This window comes from Drosophila virilis, chromosome 4, assembly GCF_030788295.1.
Source record: "Drosophila virilis strain 15010-1051.87 chromosome 4, Dvir_AGI_RSII-ME, whole genome shotgun sequence".
NCBI lineage: Eukaryota > Metazoa > Arthropoda > Insecta > Diptera > Drosophilidae > Drosophila > Drosophila virilis.
This window is the reverse complement of record NC_091546.1, coordinates 5,577,097-5,597,920: the sequence shown is the minus strand read 5'-3', so window position 1 is coordinate 5,597,920 and position 20,824 is coordinate 5,577,097. Positions and strand designations below refer to the sequence as shown.

The 20,824-nt window shown below is 38.7% G+C and overlaps 1 protein-coding gene and 2 long non-coding RNA genes across 11 annotated transcripts in view; 2 read left to right on the top strand and 1 right to left on the bottom strand.

Moving 5' to 3' along the window:
- bru1 (bruno 1) overlaps positions 1 to 5,268 on the top strand; it is a 135,003-nt gene extending 129,735 nt beyond the window's left edge. For 3 of the 4 annotated variants that reach the window (XR_011416753.1, XR_004304739.2, XR_011416754.1), the window contains 3 exons: positions 2,953 to 3,468; positions 4,880 to 4,979; positions 5,042 to 5,268. Coding sequence is in view for 1 of the 4 variants with exons in the window: in XM_070209313.1 (XP_070065414.1) it covers positions 2,953 to 3,224 (272 nt within the window). In the remaining 3 variants the exon portion in view is untranslated. Of the gene's footprint in view, positions 1 to 2,952; positions 4,779 to 4,879; positions 4,980 to 5,041 lie in introns of those variants that run through there. The other variant, XM_070209313.1, reaches the window with a different exon arrangement.
- A 7,189-nt stretch (positions 5,269 to 12,457) lies between these two features.
- LOC116651661 (uncharacterized) lies at positions 12,458 to 16,114 on the top strand. 2 transcript variants are annotated; one of them, XR_011416800.1, is made up of 3 exons: positions 12,458 to 13,242; positions 14,814 to 14,988; positions 15,055 to 16,114. It is a non-coding gene; the product is annotated as an uncharacterized lncRNA (long non-coding RNA). The 2 variants fall into 2 exon arrangements; XR_004304679.2 differs by having other exon boundaries at positions 12,458 to 14,733.
- An 18-nt stretch (positions 16,115 to 16,132) lies between these two features.
- Positions 16,133 to 20,824, bottom strand: part of LOC116651529 (uncharacterized) — a 117,754-nt gene continuing 113,062 nt past the window's right edge. The window contains exons 5-7 of one of the 5 annotated variants that reach the window (XR_004304524.2): positions 19,270 to 19,754; positions 16,884 to 17,143; positions 16,134 to 16,325 (exon numbers count right to left, since the gene is read on the bottom strand). This is a non-coding gene — a long non-coding RNA (uncharacterized lncRNA). Of the gene's footprint in view, positions 16,326 to 16,883; positions 17,144 to 19,269; positions 19,817 to 20,824 lie in introns of those variants that run through there. The other 4 variants (XR_004304527.2, XR_004304526.2, XR_004304528.2 and 1 more) reach the window with 4 other exon arrangements.

The following is a 20,824-nucleotide window of genomic DNA, read 5'->3' as shown; positions in this document are numbered from 1 at the left end:
TTTTCAAAAGACGCTTTTAATGGACAAAATTGTTGAAAACTAACAGACGAACTAGATAAATAATATGAACAGAGTTGATTTAGTTTACAAGTTCTTTACTTCTGCTTGGAATATATTTGTAGAAAATAGTTTCATCGAGGTAAACTTTATAATTTAAATGATTTAAATTATCTATGCAAATATTGTGTTTTTTTTTTTTTTTTGCATGAAAAAGGCAGACGATTTATGATTCATTCGAAAGATATTCCTCATTTTAAGCTTTAGCCTTCGGTCTTATAATTATTACTAAGATTATTTAACTATATTCTTTGGGAACTGAGAATAACATGTGTTTGCAGAAAAATAAAAGCCAAATGACGATCCAAATCGCTTGAAATTCATTATGAGAATCTTCTCACCTTTTCGATGATGTCTTTGATTGCATTCTGAATGTGTTCAACTAGTTGCATAGCCTTTAAACCCCAACCAAGGCTGAAAGCGTGGCTGCCCTTAAAAGTTTGCTGGACAAAACATAAATTAAATCAACATTAAATGCGTTAACAAGCAAATATGCTTGCCTCGCTCCACCTTCTGTTGTCCTGGCAACCATTGAAGTTCTGCTAATTATGTGCTGTCCTCTCGTGAGTTTTATGTTTATCTTTTTTTCTCTTTTTATTTCACATGAGACGCACACGTGCCGCTCGTTAGGCGCCTAATTCAATAAGGTAGCAGCACATTTTAAAGCGTCATTCAACACTCTATAATTACCAACACACCAGACGTCATGTGTGTGTGTGTGTGTGTGTGTGTGTGTGTAGCCAAATTAATTGTAGAGTGTGTGCAAAATAACAAAGCGGCAACACGCACACACACAAACACAGGACAAGCCAAGTCAATTAATGCATATAAAGCAGCATTTGTATAGGCATAACTTGAGGCCATATAGGAGCAATAATCACGCCCCCATACCCCCCTCGCCGACGTCTGGGAACCCTTATGGTGGAGTAAGGGGCAGACGCCTCTCAATTTGCTTTTCATTTTATAATCGCATCAGTCACTGCGAGAGCTGCTTCGTCAACAGGCGGCCAAAAGCGGCGTCCTTTGATTTGTGCCTTTGCCTGCTGCCAGCAAATTCAATCAAACTGAATGTGGGGCGTTGGGCGTGGCACATGTGTGTGTGTGCTGCACTCGCGGCAAAGATGACAAAAGATGTATCTATGTTATTAATAGCGCTGCTGGCAAACGATGATGGAGTTGACATTCCCAACAGCAGCAAGCACTACGAAGGAGGCGCACAAAGTTATTTGATTACAATGCGCCATGCATTATAAGCTTTATATGTGTGTGTGTATGTCTGTGTGTGTGTGTGTGTGCGTTTGTGGGCGTGTGTGTGTTCGTGTGGGCGCGGCTCATGCGACAAAGCGGCCATGTACATAAATTGATAGTTGTTGTTGCCGCTATAGTTGGTGTTGTTATTATCCATGGCCATGCATTTATGATAGCGTTGATGTGCAGGCATTGCAGATTAATTACGTATACGACACGACTGACGCGTGTGCGCTGCAAAGCCTAAGTCTACAATAATAAGTACAAAGCCTAACAGGAAGCCCAAAGAAATTTTGTATTTACCGCATAACAACCTTAAGCATAGCCCTCAATTTAATTTATTATCCTATTTCGCGACACTCATTTATATTGTTTAAAGGAATAGTTCTTGCCCAACTGTTTGCTTATTAGTTGATATAGTGCTGCTTGGCAAATTGACAGACCGCAAAATGCCGACTGACAACTGGCAACTGCCACTTAAAGCGTCATTAAAAGCAGCTGCTCGAAAGTGAAAACCTAATAGCAGCACCTACAACAACACCGACTGCTGACTGCAGCTGCCGCTGCGGCTGCTGCTGCTGCTGCTACTGTTACTGCCACTGCTCACTGTTGGGCTGGTTTACTGCTGCGGACATTGGCAGTAATTTGCACGAAAAGTGCAAACCGCAGCAGGACGCAAGCGAGGACCGAAGCCGTTGACGAGGGCGCAACTGTTAATATGCGATGCCAGCGACAGTTGGCGGCACGTGCTGCTAAACAAAATGTGACACGCCTCCAGCAATACACCCACACACACACACGGACAAGCATACACGGACAGCACACACGCACGGCACTTGGGCGCATCATTTCCGCATCCGTTTTGGCAATCAGCCGCTCGCTGGCTGCCCTTCGTCCTGCTGGCGCTCTAAGTATATATAATTTTAGCTTTTGTCTGCTCAAATTTCAGCTCATTCGAGCAGCTGTCATTATACGAACTTTACATTTGTGCTTGTGTGTGTGTGTGTGTGTGCGTATGTGTTTGTCTGTCTGCGGTCACATGTGTGCGAGGTAAATTAATTGCTCATTGCAAAGATAAGTCCCCGAGTTGAAGATCCCCAAAATGACCGTTGATTGAGCAGTGGACAGCAGATGAAATGACTTTTAAGCTGGGAGTTAGAGGAAATGCCAATTCAGACAATTTTCATGTCAGTCAGCTTAGCTGGTATATACTGTAGTTGAAGTTCCATGAGCAGAATACTTAGCCTAAATATAGGAATCATAGGAGATAAGCCAAAGTCTGCGTTCAAGCAGTGTGATATTTTTATAAATTTCACCCCTTTTTCCTGGTGTTCGCGTGGAACGAGTTAAATAGATTCAGAGAGAGCAATTTTAATCAGTATTTCATCAATCTTAAATATTGGTCGAACAAATCAAACAAATTTTTGATTTACATTTTTTATACAGCCTGGGGGACTGGAAACTTGGTCATTTGGTTTTTGGTAAAATAGAATTTCACTCATATTCCATGTTTGTGAGTGGAACTAGATTTTACGAATTCTTTTTCATTTCTGGTTATATATATTCAATTCAAACTGTGCTTACATTAAAGTGAGCCATAATCCATTTTAAATATTCCTTCATAATTTGATTATTTCTTTATTCCAGGACCTGAAGGCTGCAATTTGTTTATCTATCATTTGCCGCAGGAGTTCACCGATACAGATTTGGCATCAACTTTCTTGCCATTTGGCAATGTTATTTCGGCCAAGGTGTTCATTGATAAGCAGACGAGTCTATCGAAATGCTTTGGTTTCGTTTCCTTTGATAATCCGGAATCGGCACAGATGGCCATCAAGGCCATGAACGGCTTTCAGGTGGGCACGAAGCGTTTGAAGGTGCAGCTGAAGAAACCCAAGGATGCATCCAAGCCCTACTAGTGGTTAAGAAAACAGACAGAGAGAAGAGAACTACGAAGAATCAGCTGCAAGAACAACCTTACCAACTAATATGAACAATAACTACAACAACAACAACAACAACAACAATTGCTAAAAGAGCAACAAGAAATGTTTACCCCAAAAGAAAATAAAATACCAAATTGTCAAATGGAGTAGTCCAATGAAGAGTTACCCGTGTGGAGCGCGCGTTTAAAGTAAACCAAAAAGTCAAGAAGCCTACGTTGTACGTATACCCTATTAAAAAAAAAAAAAACAAAAAATAGGAAAAACTATAAAAAACATAAAAAAATATATATATCCAAATGAAAAAGACATGAATTTGTGCCAAAAAGAGACAGCAAATATATATACCTAGCACATTAAATGTTGAAGTTAAAACAAGAAACAAATACAAAACATAGATACCCCATAATTTTAGTGCCTTAGTTTAGCGTTTAGTTTTGTCGACACACTCTCTGTTTGTTACGCTTTGAAGTTACTTTCGCAACAAATTTAACGACACATTTATATTTTTTAAGCTGTTGTCGTACAGTTACAATTTTTTAACGATTAATTTTTGTACACACTTTATGCCCCTTTTCGAAAATATGACACTACATATACTATTTAATCTGTTTCAAGTGTTAGCTCTTAAGTTTCACACAAAACATAACAGAAAAGAAAACTATTTAAAATACCCAATTCCTTTGAACAATCCACACTTGTCTCTGTTTCATATGTTCATCTCATAATGTTGCACAAGTCACAAGCTTTTTGAACCGTTTCGTTGAATATCTGAAGTTCTCAACTAAACAAATATACTACTCTATTATCTATAATATATTCAAAAATATATTGATTACTTTGTTTTGTTAAATGGATTACCTTTCTTTTATATGCTGATGCGTATATATTATTAGTTTTAGTGCTTAAACTGAATTGTTAAAAAAAAACACAAAACCAACGAAAAATCTACAAAAAATACCAATATTTTTTATTTGTATTGAATGGAAAAAACAATGTTTTTGTTATACTTAATTTACTATCATTATGATTATATATTTCGTTTAGCTTTAATTTTAATTAATGCGCTACAAAATTGTTTAGTGTTATTGTCAGGAAATAAAAAAGAAAAAAAAAGAAAAACAAATAATGCTGTTGATAAAAAAAATAGAACTAAAAATATTAAAAATTGTAATTCTTGAGATTAGAAACAAAATCAACAAATCGCAATGAAGTTTTTAGTTTTTAATTTTTTTACATTTCATTTTTTTATACACTTCTTTTTTCCAGTGTACTTTTTGTAATCATTTCAAAATGTCTTAAATTAAAATTCATCGTGTTAATTCGATTTCACGCATTAAACATTTTGTAGTTAATTAGTAGAGCTATATATATTTTGCATTAATTTATGTAGAGCATAGTTTTGTTTATGTAAAAATATCTACACACACTCAACACACATACACATACACACACACACATACATTTGTACGCATAACACATGCATATATATTAATATAAATAAAGTTTTGTTTTCTGTTTCAAAATGCACATGAACGCAAAATTGTTGTCTTTAGTTTTACTTCGAAATTTAAAATTTACCAATTTATATCCCCCACTAATCAAGTTCTTTTTTTTTCTCATCCGTTTAGATTCCAAGTTGACGTTTCTTCAAGTTGCCCTAGAATATTATTAATTTATACCATATTTTTTCGAAGGCCAAGTCAAGTGATGCTGCTAACGAGTCAAAAGGTGAGAAGCACGAAATAAACTAAAATACCAATTCAATCCGATTGATAATGTTACTCTTTCAGTTGTTTGCCGTCGTTCTGTATAGCATTTTTGGTCCCATATATATTGTACATATTATGCTGCCCATCAAATTGCTGTCATACATACAAATTCGCAACAAGTGTAAATTTTAAAAGCCTTGTATTTGTAAAGAAAAACAAACAAACAAAAACGAAAAATACCCCAAAAAAAAAAAAACAAACAAAACAAAACAATGAGAAAACACCTTATATAGAGGATATTTGTAAGATAGCGCAGCATATTGCCATTTTTAATAAAGCTTGCAAAGCAAAAAAACTTTTATAAATAATAAAACGAAGATACAAAACGAACAAACACAAATGACAAACAAAAAAGAACTAAGAAATGAAAACAAAAATATATATAATTAGCATAATTGTGTGTGTTCATGATTTGTTGTTTATTTGTAGTAATACAAAAGCATTGACAAATCAAAGTTTTGGAATACAATTGGACTAAAAGTGTGGATGTTGCCAGATTATGTGCTGCACAAGATGTGGCAGCACCAAAGTAAGTCTGCTGATATATATTGTAAAACTGAAAACTATCTAAAACATTATTTGAATGTATAACAAATTTTTTTTTTGTAAACTTACTACAGAGTTGCCACCTTTTGTGCAGGATATATGCAATATACATAAACTTAAATACAACTGAAATAATATCCAGGCTTTAGGTAGTTTTATAATTTCTTTAAATTATGTATGCCTGCATCATTTATTTAGCAAATTTATTTTTTCATTAAGTATTATAGCTAATAACATATTATATATATATATACCCTTAAGCTATAGGTGTAACTCTAACTGTGCATTTTGTATAACTATCTGAATGTGGCTTTAAATTAAAAAAAAAAAAAAAAGAGAAAGGAGAAAAACAACTAATTATTGCTTTTTCAATGACACGTCAAATGCATACAAATTGTAAATTACATTTACGCGTTTCTGTCGTTGTGTAATTAATTGTAATTAATTAGAGGATTAAGTGTAATTTTTTAGAGAAACAAAGCAAGGCTGTGTGTTCTAACTAGATAATTAAGTATAACAAATAATTGTGCGTAAAAAAACAACAAGAAAAATAATAATTTGCTGAGTTCGATTTAAGGCGAAAGTCGAAAGCGAGAACGTAAAAATCTAGTGATAAATGCAGTTAAGTGAACAAATTATGTATGTATATGCATTATTGTATATTGGTGTATAAAATAGACATACAAACACATACGTACACACACACGCACACACACTCACGCGCACACACACCATACACCACTCAGATACACATCATACAAGAACTAAATCAATAAAAGGTGTCATAAATTTTTTATATTAAAATCCAACAAAAAATCTGAAATTATTTTCTAAAAAAATTGATGCAATGTGTGCTGCAAGATGAACTTATATCGCTGGCGTAGCGCAATTTATCAAATTCAGCGGGAACTTTCAAAAGTTTTGCGCTAACTTTTGCGCTGCCAAAAAAAAGGAAGAAATTATATGTACAAAATGTTGACGAGCAAAACTAAAGAAAACTTCAACAATAAACGAAATATTTTGCTAAACTTGCGATTTGCATACGAAAAAGTTTATGCCAATTGTGGACGTGTGTGTGTGTGTTCGCACGTGTGTGTCTGTGTGTGTGTGTTAGGTGTTTGGTTGTCATTGAAGGGGGCGGGGCAGCCAAAACTAAAACGACAACGACGGCAACATGTAAACAAATTTAGCAACAACGTGAGGCAGCAACGCCCCAAAGAAATGCCAACGAATTGAGATCCATCTCCTGTCGCACCTACCCCTCCCAGGACACACACACACGCATATACAACGCCCCTACAGAGTCAGCCAGACGCCGCCACATTGCATAATCCAAATCCGAGTCGAATCTTAACGCAAGATTTATTTCCATTTAAATCATGCGTGGAAAAGTTTGCTGCTGCTGCTGCTGCTGCTGCTGCTGTTGGCAGCAAAAGGCAAAAATCTAACGTATGAGGGCCTTGGGAGTTCTGGCTAAATGTTGCAGAGGCATAGAGGAGCAGGCATACGGCAGACACGGCATTCATTTTGTCTTGGCATATTCAAATATTTTTACTTTTGATTACGACAAAAGTTTTTGGCATTTTTGCAATGCTTCGTTCGGTTCGGCAGAACAACAAGAGCAACAACAGCTGCTCGGAAGATTTTCGTTATCCTGTCAAATGGACTTTTGGCTTCTGATAAGCGTTAAATGCACAAGAAGTTGAACTGTTGAATCACCATGAGAGCTGCAAAAAGTTCAGGTTGATTTTGACTAGGAGACGGGCAATCAATATTTCGGTACTTTCTCAATATGTGTAAGTAAAAGGCTGTCTTTATTGAAATTGCCGCTCAAACGGTCGTATCCTTGCAGACTTCCAAAGGATTTGCAAGCTTTTGCAGCTTCTGATGATTCAACTTATCTGTTTGATCCTCTGACCTTTTAGAAAATGCCTTAAATGCCTTTAATGCACTTGCTTTACATGACACAGAAAAAGAGGTAAGTAATAAACTCAATATATTAGTTAAATGTGATCGGAAAATATAAAATACCTTTCGTAACCAGTGAAGAGAAGAATAAGTTTTAAGTTATAGCTTGCAATGATTAGTTTGTGATCTGCACTTAAATTCACCAACCGAATCTAGTTTAGCTAGTCATATGGCCATAATATGCTGTAAGACAAAAATTTAGATACATATTTAGGTTCGTGATAATTTTAGCTCGATTCTTTTGCAAGGGGGAAATTCTATTTAATTTCAAAGTTAACACTCGCTCCGTTTTATGTGCAAATTGCAATTTGAGTTGCCAAAAAGGAAAATAGTCGCGCCATCAGCAACAGAATTGCCAACTGGGCATTTGCAACAAATCATGGCCATAAATGTTCATGAATATCCGTGGCATAGGGTTCAAATGGGTCTTTCTGCCACACACTTTCTTTCTCCTTCTCTGCTCACACACACTCTCTTTCTCTCCCTTTCGCTCTGTGTGCGCTGTGAGCTAAGCAGATTAGCAAAGTTTGTAATTACGTTGGTAATTGATTAGGTTCGAACAACAAACTGCTAATAAGATTATTGCAGTTGAGAACAAACCGAGCTGAAAAAACAACTCAAACCAGACCAGACTCCCAATCAAACAGAGCAACAGCAGCAACAACAACAACAGCAGCAGCAGCAGCAGCAACAGTAGTGGCAAAAACAACAGCAGCAGTGGCAACAAGGCCAAAAACCCGAACACGCAACAAAATTGAAGCGATTTGTGGCACAAGTTTTGCATGGAGAGCATCACGATGCTGCTGCCTCTTGCTCTAACGCTGGCACAGCTTTAGCTGGCGCTCACTCTTTCTGGCCAATTCCCACGCTTGTTTGCACAATTTGTGGCAGCGGATGAGGCTGGCGCTGGCGCTGGCGCTGGAGCGGGAGCAGGGATTGGGGTCTGGGTTTGGGTAAGCTCACGCAAGCCGGAAGAACAACAATCGACCGCCGAAATAACAATGGCTTTGGCGCGTTTGCCAGTTTGGCATTGGGCGTATTGTTAATGGCATTGCACGCACACACACACACACACACACACACGCACGCACGCACAAACAATTTAGTGGCATTGCAACGTGGGGCAAACAATCAGCGGTGTGTCTGAGCCACCGTTTGCCAACCAGCTGAGTTTGAAGATGGGCCGCGTCCAATGTTTCTTTGCGCCGCCATTAAGCGGAAGCGGAAGTGGAAGTACAAGTGCATGAACAGCTGCATATGTGTGTGTGTGTGCATGAGATAAATGCCTGGAACAGGGCAAAGCAAAGCCGCAAGCATATCACTCGTTGTCATTGTCGGGCTCGGCTCCGATCGGCTTTCAGTTGCTGATTAAAATCGAGGCCCATTGGCTGCCGCCTGCTGCATGTCCTGCCAGCAGCCATCGATCACGCTCAAAATGGCGCTCAAATAACGCACGCACACACACACACACACGCACACAAAGTGAATTCGATTTTGAGCGGCAGCAGTAAAAAAGAAGAAGGTTGGCAACCGTTTGGGAATAGCTGCAATTTTGCACGTGAACACGCTCGTCCTTCGCTTTCAGGCTCGTCCTGCTGCGCTATGCCATATCACTTCCAGTTCACTTGACATATATGCTGGGCGTTGGGCTGTGAGCGGTGGGCGTGACAGCGTCGGCTTGCATTGGCCGCCATTTCGCTTGGCTGCCAGCGTTCAGCTTCAGTTCGTGAGTTTTTAACTTGTCTTTTTCTTCTTTTTTTTTCAATTTTCTTTCTTTTTTTTTTTTTTTTTGCCCGCTCAATTCGAAATGCATTGCCAATCCCAAATGCTCAGTCTCTGATGGGTATGGGCTGTCAATGTTCCTGTTCCCGTATATTCCTCGACTGATTGTTGCTGCTGCTGCTGTTGTTGTTGTTGTCGCAGTGTTGGGAAATCTCGACAGCTAACCCAGTTTTGCGCTTTTTATGGCTCAGTTGTTTCTATAGAACAAGACACACATGCACACAAGCACACACAAGAATTTGTTATGTGGCTTCTGCCGCACTTATGACTGGCATTTTGTGCTGCCAGTTTTGAAATCAGTTACCTGTGGATACTGTAAAAATTGCATATTGATTTGGATAAATGCAGTTGGGCGCCGCTGTCGGGAGTTCTATGAATAGTTGAATAGTTGTTGCGGCCAAAAGGGCCAAAAAGTATCCCACATTTTATTTGAAACTGTACGAGTTGTGATTACATTGTGTAAATGCTGAGCATGAGTTCGAGGCTCTTTTTTTAATCCTTTTTTTTTTAATTTGACTATTTATTATATTAATTGATGTATTTTTTTTATTTTTGTTGAAATGTATGGTAAATATAGGAGAGCGTCTATAACTATTTCTACGGATATATTTCCTCACATTTTGTATGCTTAAGATCCTCGGCGCATATAGGGTATCCCTAAGTCGTGCATTATTATCTGAAGTAATCGGAAGCTTTTCATATTGTCAAGCACCGCAAAACATTTCATCAAACTAAACCACATCCGTTCAAAGCCGTCTAATCGGATTTAAATTATGTGCAGGCCACAACCGCGCCTTCCCTTGCCCTTCCACTGCCTTTGGGTGTTTTCCAATACTGGCAACAACTGCACGCTTCGCTCGTTTCCTGTTTAACATTTTTAAACACAAATTTTATTTATTTTTTTTTTTTTTAGCAGTAAAACTTATTTCGTTGCCCCCGTAGCCTGATTACGCAGAAAAAGTCAAAAACAAAAATAAGAAAATGCGGTGAGAAAAATAAAAAGAAAAACAAAAATAAAAACATTCTGAGCAGCCGGGGTTCTTGCGGTAAATATCTGCCTTTGATAACGCAGAAAACTTTGTCGCAATTTCAAGTATCTCGCTTTTTCTTTTATTTTGGGCGAAAAACAAATTGGAAAATTGGAAATACAAGTGTGGAATTAAATTTGTCATGGTCTCTTATTCGATTTGTTGTGTGACCATTAAATTGCACCACACAAATTTGCATTTCATTCACAATTCATTTGCGACAATGTTGCCAAATTGCCTGCATAACGAATTGTAAATTGTGAATTGTGCGAGTGGAAATGCGTTTGCGAGTGCAAGTTGAAATAAAATCAAATGCTTGTTTGACAAATAACTAAAAAATTGTATTCTTTTATGCCTCCATGGATGTCACATGCTGAAAAACTCAATTAAAATGGACTTAGTTTAATTTTCAGCGTGACAAGCGCAAATCAGAATTCTCCCAGTCCCAGCCCAAACACACACACACACACACGCACACACACACACACACACATTCGAACTCTCTAACAAGCCACAAAGTTTTAAGTAAAGTACAGGAAAATTATGTAATTGACCTGACGAACTTTTAATACACTTTCTTATAGCATTATTTCCTCTATTAATTTATATATTTTAAAGAAAGACTATAGATTCTCAGATTTGGCAAATTAGCAAGGGCTCTCTGATATTGGAGAAGCAAACTTATATTAAATTTGCAGTACTAGTTCGTAATCTATGATTAAATGATGCGACCCGAACGAAGGCAAGCTGTCTGTGTGCAGTGTTTATATGAAATGCATTCATCTTTTTCATAGCCATGTCAGATGTGTGTTAGAGCGTGTGTGAGTGTGTGGATTTGCAGATGAGCTTCCAGGCCAAATGTGCCGCAAAATAGAGACAACAAGCAGACAACACACTCACACACACACACACACACACACACACACACACATACTTGCACACACCTTCAACTTATTTGGGCTTAAAACTGTGGTCTTCTCACTGAACTTTTTTTGGGTGTCCCAGGCTCGAGCTTAAAATTGTTGCCCATATTCAGCGCCTGTTTGCCTGACGCTCTGACATTTTTGCGGTTGTGTGGTCTCCTTTCTCGGAGTTGTTAAGAAATCAACTTTCCTGGCATTTGCGGTTAGGCGCACATTTAGTTGTGACTCGTGTGTGTGCGTGTGTGTGTGTGTGGAATTGTGAGAGCTTAAAAACTACATTTTCCTACTAATTGGCGCACTTTTGTTTAGCACAAAATTCACACACACACACTCATAAATCGGTTTGGAATTAAAGTCTTTCATATGTCTAACAAGCTCAGCAATTAGCATTGCAGCTGTCGTTGAAAATTTGCCAAAGAAGAGACAAAGTGCAGATAAAGATACAGATACAAATAAATGTGCCCTCTGAGTTATTAAGTTTAGTCAAAAAAGCTGAAGAGCTGTTGCTCCAAACGACAGGAAAATATAAAATATCTTTTTGTACAAGAAATAATAATTTATTTGAAGATGTCTGAGCTTCTTTCTAAACGAATATATATACTTTATGAGGTCGGAGATGCTTCCTTCTGCCTGTTACATACATTTGGATTTTGCACAAATACAATATACCCTTATACCCATTTTTAATGGTAGTACAATTCTTCTTTTTTGTTTAATCCAATTCTTAAGAAAGCAGCTTTGAAATTAGCTAAATAAAATATGTATTATAACCTTTCGGACTGACCCGACTCAGCAGCTCCTAATGAACACATGCTCACATTAAATATTGAGCTCAAATTAACAGAGTGTTAAATTGTGAGTGACTTTAGCGGACGAAAAAACCGGCGCCCAGAAATTAAGCAAGCGATTAAAATTCGAGTGTGAACAAAACGCCACGCTGCTTAGAATATACACCCACACAAACACGTGTATGCGCAGAGATGAGCCAAGGCCAGAGATAAGCAGTCAGCTGTTCGTGTGTGTGTTCGCTGTCGTTTTTCTACTTACGCTCACGCGCTCACGATTATCTTTGGTGCCGATCGCTGATTGGTCCAATCAATAACTGCCGCCAGTGATGTACTCATCTGGTCGTTCGATCGCTCTTCTCTCTGAGCGCTGCTTTTATGAATCTGCGCAACTTTACGCTGTGTCAGTGTGGCCCTATTAGTCAATATGGCATGTTGTTGTGTTGCGCGCGTGCAAGTTAAACGGGTCGGAAGTATTAATAACCATAACAAAATCATATTCTAAAGAAGTCCATCGATTTTATAGACTGTCATAAGTAAAGTTTTTATTTTATTGTAATTCCCTTCACACTTCGCAAAAATGAGTGAACGCGGTGAATAAGAAGATAATGCACAAGCAATCATATACACATACATACGTATGTATGCATATATTTTGCGATTCTCTCTGCACACATATGTTTGTGTGTGTGTGTGTTTTCGCAATTCATGTCTGCTTGTGCTGGCTTGTGCGTTATCTTGCTTTGATCACTCGAGTTGTCCACTTTTCGTCCGCGCAACGTGATTTCGTGTAAGTTAAATGGTAGCAGCCAAGTTAAAGTGCTTTAATATATTAACAAAATCCCATTTTAATGTTTGACAAAAATGGAACCAACAATATTAAAGAAGTACATCGATTTTATAGACTTTCTCTTATGTTAAAGTGTCTATATATTGTAATTTCCTCCTCAATTCGCCAAATATTAGTGAGAGCGGTGAATAAGAAGATAATATACACATACGTTTGTATGTACATAATTAGCGGTTCTCTCTGCATGCATATGTATGTTCGGGTGTGTGTGTTTTTTACAATTGATATATACTTATGCTTGTGTATGCTGGCTTGTGCGTTATCTAGCTTTGATCGGCGCTCACTCGCGTTTCTGTTCGCCGACTTTTGTCCACTTTTCGTCGCCGCAACGTGATTTTGTGTAAGTTAAATGGCAGCAGTCAAGTTAAGTTGTTTTAAAAGAAACTATAAGTAAAAAAAGTGATCCATATCTCTAATGGTATACGCTTTCGGACATCTACAGGTCGGAAGTAATAATAGCAATAAAAAAATGACATTCTAAAGTACGAGAAAAAATGAATCAAAATTTGAAGAAGTCCGTCGATTTTATAGACTCAAGTGTTTATTTTATTGTAATTTCCTTCTCAATTCGCAAAAAATGCGTGAACGCGGTGAATAAGAAGATAATGCACAAGCAATCATATACACATACATACGTATGTATGCATATATTTTGCGATTCTCTCTGCGTACATATGTTTGTGTGTGTGTTTTCGCAATTCATATCTGCTTGTGCTGGCTTGTGCGTTATCTTGCTTTGATCGGCGCTTACTCGAGTTGCTGCTCGCCGAATTTTGTCCACTTTTCGTCTCTGCAACGTGATTTTGTGAAAGTTAAATGGCAGCAGTCAAGTTAAGTTGTTTTAAAAGAAACTATAAGTAAAAAAAGTGATATCCATACCTCTAATGGTATACGTTTTCGGACATGTACTGGTCGGAAGTAATAATAGCAATAAAAAAATGGCATTCTAAAGTTCGACAAAAAAGCAATCAAAACTTGAAGAAGTCCGTCGATTTTATAGACTTTCACAAGTGCTCAAGTGTTTATTTTATTGTAATTTCCTTCTCAATTCGCAAAAAATGCGTGAACGCGGTGAATAAGAAGATAATGCACAAGCAATCATATACACATACATACGTATGTATGCATATATTTTGCGATTCTCTCTACTTACATATGTATGTGTGTGTGTGTGTTTTCGCAATTCATGTCTGCTTGTGCTGGCTTGTGCGTTATCTTGCTTTGATCGGCGCCTACTCGAGTTGCTGCTCGCCGAATTTTGTCCACTTTTCGTCTCTGCAACGTGATTTTGTGAAAGTTAAATGGCAGCAGTCAAGTTAAATTGTTTTAATATAGTAAAAATCATTAAAAACATCTCGTTTTAAAGTTTGACAAAAATGCAACCAAATTTTAAAGAAGTCCATCGATCTTACAGACTTTCACGAGTGTTAGTGTTTTTTTTTCTCACATCGCACAAAAAAAAGGTGAGAGCGAGATGAAAAAGAAGATAATGCACAAGCAATCATATACACATATACATGCATATATTAAGCGATTATCTCTGCATGCATATGCTTGTGTGTGTGTTTTTGTCACTCATATCTACTTATGTTGGCTTGTGCGTTATCTTGCTTTGATCGGCACTCACTCGAGTTTGTGGATTGCTCGCTGAGTTTGCTGGGCGCCGACTTTGGGCAGCATTCGAGTGAAACTCATTGCAAATGTTATAAGGGAAAATTCTCGTCCATATTGAGAAAATTAAAATGGTTGCTAAATTCTTTTTCTTTTCGGTTCTGGAATAAAAATTTCTTAGTGCTCTGTCGATTTTGAAGGCTTTCACGAACTCTAAAAGGTACACCCTTCCGATGTCTGACTTAATTTAATCGACATTAAAAGCTTACAAAATACTATTTAATTTTTTTAATATTGCAGCTAAAACTGCCATGGACAAGGAAACATTCAATAACGTTGGTACCTGAACGGACCTTGGTTATACCTTTTACAACCGTGTTTTTAACATTGACCAAAGTAACAATGGCTATATTGAAATTGTTGCCAATCTGCGTCGATTCTCAAGTCAACATTTGGAATTCTATCAATTTTAAAGGTATGTCTCTCCACAGTCGGACGTAATTAAACCGGTGTAATATATTTTTTATTGGATATTTTTCAGCCTAACCTGTCAACATTCATGGACAACCAAACAATTTTAACAAATTTACGCTCATCTATTTCATCTACTCGGGGCCCAGTGCGACGCTGTACTTTCTGGGCGGCTTTGTGATCGATCGCCTGTACAGATTGCTGGTGGGTCAGCTAATCTTTGCCAGCAGCGCCATTATCTACACCTTCTGGCTTATGGTACTCGGCCGCTTCATCTTTGACGTTGGCGCCGGATTGCTGGCCGTCGCCCCCAACAGATACGCGGTCTTAAGGCGACATAACTTCGCCGCTGACCTGCGGATGGACATGGACAACATTTAGTCAGCAAGCATTTGCTATTCATGGTACCTAGTTGACCTATATATCCTTGATTATTCCATACCATGGATGTAGTCCTAGCGAACCTAAAGGACCAAGTTCTTGCAAAATGCGTAGGAACAGGGTCCAAAAATATGTATGCTATTTTTTTTACAGGTATCCCCCGCCCCTGGATGGTTTCTAGTTGACTACCATATCCTTGGTTATACCATACCATCGATATAGTCCTTGCGAACCTAAAGGACCAGATCCCTGCAAAATGTGCATTGAAATGGTCCAAAAACATGTATGCTTTTTCTTTCAGGAGCCCTTTTACATTAGCTGCAGCTGCAGCTGTTGCTTAACAGCCGGCTTACAGCCACTCATTTTACATAAACTGCTATTTAACAGCACTCATTTCAATTGAGTTACATTTTTGCCCCTTAATGCTATGCAACGAAAATTTTTATTCAAACCACTCGTCGACCTCCTGGGCATTTCTGTTCGCCTGGTATTTCAGTGGAATTTTAGGGCAAATTTGGGGCACAGCCGCTGACCAGGGCGCCCCGTTTGGGTATGCAATGAAATTTTTTCGGCAGCTAAAAATATTTTTTGTCGACCTTCTGCGCACTTCTGTTCGCCTGGTATTTCTGCAGATTTTAAGAAAAATCTCGGCAGCCAGCGGTTTTCAACAAACGCCCTTGGGGGTATGCAATGAAATTGAATTTTTAAATAAAAACACAGGAATTTCGTTTATATTTAAAATAATTGGTTTATTTATGTTTAAATATACAAAATTGTTGTTTTTATGCTAATTTTCTTAATTATTGCTTTTAAAATTATAAAAACGTGAATAAATTATAATTTATGCTTATTTGAACTTAAAATAAGTATATCTGGCTTAATTAAAGTCCGATCCTGGAAAATTTTGCGTGGAGGTCCTTAGAGGTCCTTAGAGGTCATTATGGTCCTTAATTTGGCAATCTGAAAAGATAAAAACACATTTAAATTAAATAAGGCAAAAAATATATAAAGGCATTTTATGCAAGGAAAAAAGGACATAACTCGGCCATATCCTTGCAGATTTTCAAAGGATATGGTGCGTTAGGATCGCATAGACCCCCCGCATCGATCTGCATCAAAAAAGTATGGGGTCATCTAAGAACCCCGGGACTTGTGTTTTTACTTGTGAAATTTTCATCCCGGAGCGCACGGAAATGGCCCGAAAACACAAATCCTTGAATATCTCTAAAACTACAAGGACGATCTTAATGAAACTTGGCCAGTTGGTAGTCCTAGTCGATACAATTTTTTTGACATAGAACTTGTCAGGATACGCCAGGATATTGCCGAGTTATGGCCTATTTTGTCTTACGAAATTCGTCCTTAAAACTTCGCCGTTTGAAGGACTTTCGTCCTTTTTGTTGTTTTTTCTTAAATGGGAGGTCGAGCACTATCTACAGTCCAAAGGACATCCCGATAGTCCTTCAAATGGCCAAGTTAGTCCTGATTTTTTCGACTTTTGCCATTTTTGCGACCTACCCCCTATGAAATATTTTGGTGAAATTTTTTGTCGAATCTTGGAAATCCTTGAATGCCAATCGATAGTCCTCCTCTCCACGAGTTCGACAAGGTATATCCTTCCGATATCCTTAAGGATTTGGCCGAGTTATGGCTAATTGAAAAATGTCCTTTTTAGAAAATTGGCCATATCTAAGAAACGGTAAGGACGATTTTGATGTCCTTTGGGCAGTTTGAAGTCCTTGTTCATACGGTTCGTTTGACACAGGACTTGCCAGGATCTGCAAGGATACGACCGAGTTATTGCTTTGTTAATTTACGAAAGATTTGTACTCATATCTATGGTGTCTAAAGGACTATTGTCCTTTTTATTATATATTCTAAATTGGGAGGGTGAGGCCTAACGATTGACCAAAGGACATCATGATCGGCAAGGATACGGCCGAGCTACACCCTTTTATCTCTGCCGACAGAATTCACTTTCCCTCAGCTCCTTGATGCATTTTCGTCCTTTTAATTACATGTTCTTAGTTGGCAGGATAAGGACTACATATTGTCCAAAGGACATCAGTTTTTCGAAGTTATTCGAAGTTTAATATTATTAAAACTTAAGTGTTGCAGAAATGCCATGCCCAAAAGTATGCTATGCGATTTTCTAGAAGTTCTTTTGCGCGTAGCACAAAAGTATGCACTGCTTTTTGGGTGTACTGCAATTATTTATATAGGTCGCCGCCTTCTGCAATGATCAAATTTGGAATAAATGTAAAAAACATATTTTGGCCAAATAAAGGCTCATTTTCGTTTTTTGCCAAAATAGTGATGTACTCAATTATGACTATACTAATTTATTTTTCTAAAAATTATACAAATGTTAATTTGTTGTAATGATTTCGTTTTTTAGCAGTGAACTGCCGATTTGCCTCTTGTGTGTGGAAACAATAGCAATACTTAAAATCTTCAATATAAGAAAAGAAAATCAAGAATATGTTGGTTTCGGGACCAGACGCATGATGGCCAAATTTGTGATGTACTGGACAATGCCCGCTATTCATATACATAGAACTAGATTAAAAAACAGCTGCCGTTGCGCAATAAAAATATGTATGTTTATATATACACAATATATAGATTCAGAAACCTCTTTTTGGCCAGATGGGCACATGGCCCAAATCAACTGAACCGATTTTGCCAGCTAGGCTATTAAATTTATGACGCAAGTAAATTGAATTTTAAATTCGAGTATGACAAATGCGTCCCACGCAACACGCCCACACACGTGCCAAAGCAGGCACCGTGCTGAAAGTGGGTGGTGTGGGGATGGGGGCGTGTCAGGGGCTGGAGCTGGGGCTGCATAGAAATTGCCTATGCGCGCACAAAAGTCATAAGTCGGCAATGGAAAAGGCAACAGCAGCGGCGAAAAAATTGCCAACAATAAACGTGACTCCAACAACATGTGTATAACCAAAGAGTGACTGTGTGTGTGTGTGTGTGTGTGTGTGTGTATATATATGTGGGTGGGTAAGGGTCTGAGGGTGAGAGGGTGTGTGCGGCACGCCTCTTGCACCGGCAAAGTGTTGACGCAATGACTAACTGAAACTGCCAGCCTGCCAACCAGGCTGACGGACAGGCGGACCGACGGACCGACGCACTGACTGATTGAGTGAATTTGAGATTGAATGACAGGCAGTTGCCCAGGGGGTGCAGGGAAGGGGGTGGAGTGGCATCTATGTAGCTGGCAGCCAGGGCAGCAAATCAAAATCAGCACAAACTGTAATGGAAACGACAAATACGTGCGCAACAACAACAACAACAACAACAACAACAACAACAAAACAACAACTGCAAAGTGAAACAAAAATTTGTGTGACAGTAAATTTAACGGCGAGTGCCTCATCAGAGCGACGCCATATTGCAATTGGCTGCAGGGGCGCGTATTGGAGGCGTGGCAGTTGCCACCTATTTTTCTTTTTTTTCTTTTCTTCTTCTATATATGTATATTTTACGTTTACAACTTGGCAAAAGCTGATGTGACACAAATTGGCGCTTTCTGTTGCCGTGCGGCCTGCTCAATTATTGTGTGAAAATCAAATCGAAAAGATTTTCTATTAGAGCGCAAACAACATGCAAAACGATAAACAGAAGTGCGGGCGAGCGGCATTTGCATTTGAAAATTCAGCACACGTTTCCGTTTCCATTTCTTCTTTTTTTTTATCAACTTTTCTATTTTTATTTTTATTTTTTTGTCTTGGCCAATGGCGTCAAATGTAGCGTTAACTTGGCGTCTCTGACAAATCAGAGAAAAATCTGAAAATCAAATTACCAAAAACATACACCTAGCCCGCCAGCACAGAGCGGGGTGTGTGTTGGGGCAAGGTATGTGTTTGACAAAAAAAAAAAAAAAACTCACGTGTCATGCTGCACTTGAGACTGGGCGCAGTCAACTGCTGCTCAGTCTCTCACTCTTTTGCTCCCTCTCTTGCCCCTCATGTAGTCCTCGGGGTGTTTCTGTCATTGTTTTCGATAGCAATTTGGGTTTGTTGGGCGGATGGGTTTGGCTTGGGATGTGGGGAGCACACATTGACATTGTCTGCTGCGGCGACTTTTAGTTCTCAAATCAAAAACGTATCAAATAAAAGATTGCTCGTATGCTCCATAGCATACTTTTGTGCGCACTCAACACGTGCCCAGCGCCAGCTACCCCAGCCCGCGCTCCCATTCCAGCTCATTGTGTGATCCTGCCCCGGCTTCTGCGGATGTGAATGTGATTGTGAAGCTGAAGAGTACTTTCAGCTCGAATGCTGCTGTCAGCAGGTCCATGTCCAGGGCCAGCGAATGCGACATTTTTCGAGGGCTGCTTAGCCACTTGGGAGTTTCGAGTTGAAGCTCCAGACGCTGACGAGGCGACGATGACACAAATGTACCCCAAAACAGAAAAAAAAAAGTTCCACAAGGAACTAAAGTATAATCAGAAAATAAAAATAGAAATAGCGACAACAACTTTTTAAAGCACTTGAACATGAAATTCTATTTACAAGTGCAAATAATATGTGAGTTGTACAATTTGTAGGACTTCGCTGAGCCTGTTTGTTGATTTATTTTAATATTCTCCTATCACGTTTATCAGAGCATGAAAAAAGGTTAGAAATAAATAAAATGTTTGCGCTTTATCCAAACATTTTCAGCAAGCTCTGAAAATTAGCAATGTTATAATTCAAACTGATTACCAAGTCCAACTGCAAACAGCTAATTAAATAACCAAAATTTTGAATGCCATGTTATTGTGTTGCCAATGCATATAATTAACCCACATACGTGACGCCACAGCCCCTTACACGTCGCCGCAATAACAACAACAACAACAACAAGTGCAACCACAACTTGGAGCTCGGAGCTCTCACCTGGGGGATCCTTTGGTGTTGAATGTGTGAAAGTGCGCTTGCATAATTTCATTAAAATAACTGTCAAAAATTTCACGTATGCCACGCACACGAACGCACACGCTAAGCCTGCGGCTCGCATGCACACACACCAATAAACACACACACGCACACACACACACACACACACGCATACAGCCTAAAACCAACAAAATGCTAAACGCTTCGAATTCAAACGCGTATTTTGAAGCCTCTGCCGCTGCGGCGCAGCTGTCAATAGGAATTCTGCAGGTGTCAAAAATATTTCAGGCATGACTGTGTCTGTCTCTCTGCATTAGTATGTGTGTGCGTGTGTGTGAAAATTGGCATAAATTGCTTTAGGGCCATGTGGGTAGCAGCACATGCCACACTCGCGCCTCTCTCTCCCACTTCCCACTCTCTCTGTCCGTCCGTCCGCCCGTCTGCCCGTCTGTGTGAAATTAATTTTCATTATTGGATTGCGCGACTTAGACATCATTATCATGTTCTTATCGGCATCGACACACATGCCACACAAATTTTTGCTCTTCATGTGGCACCTAATCG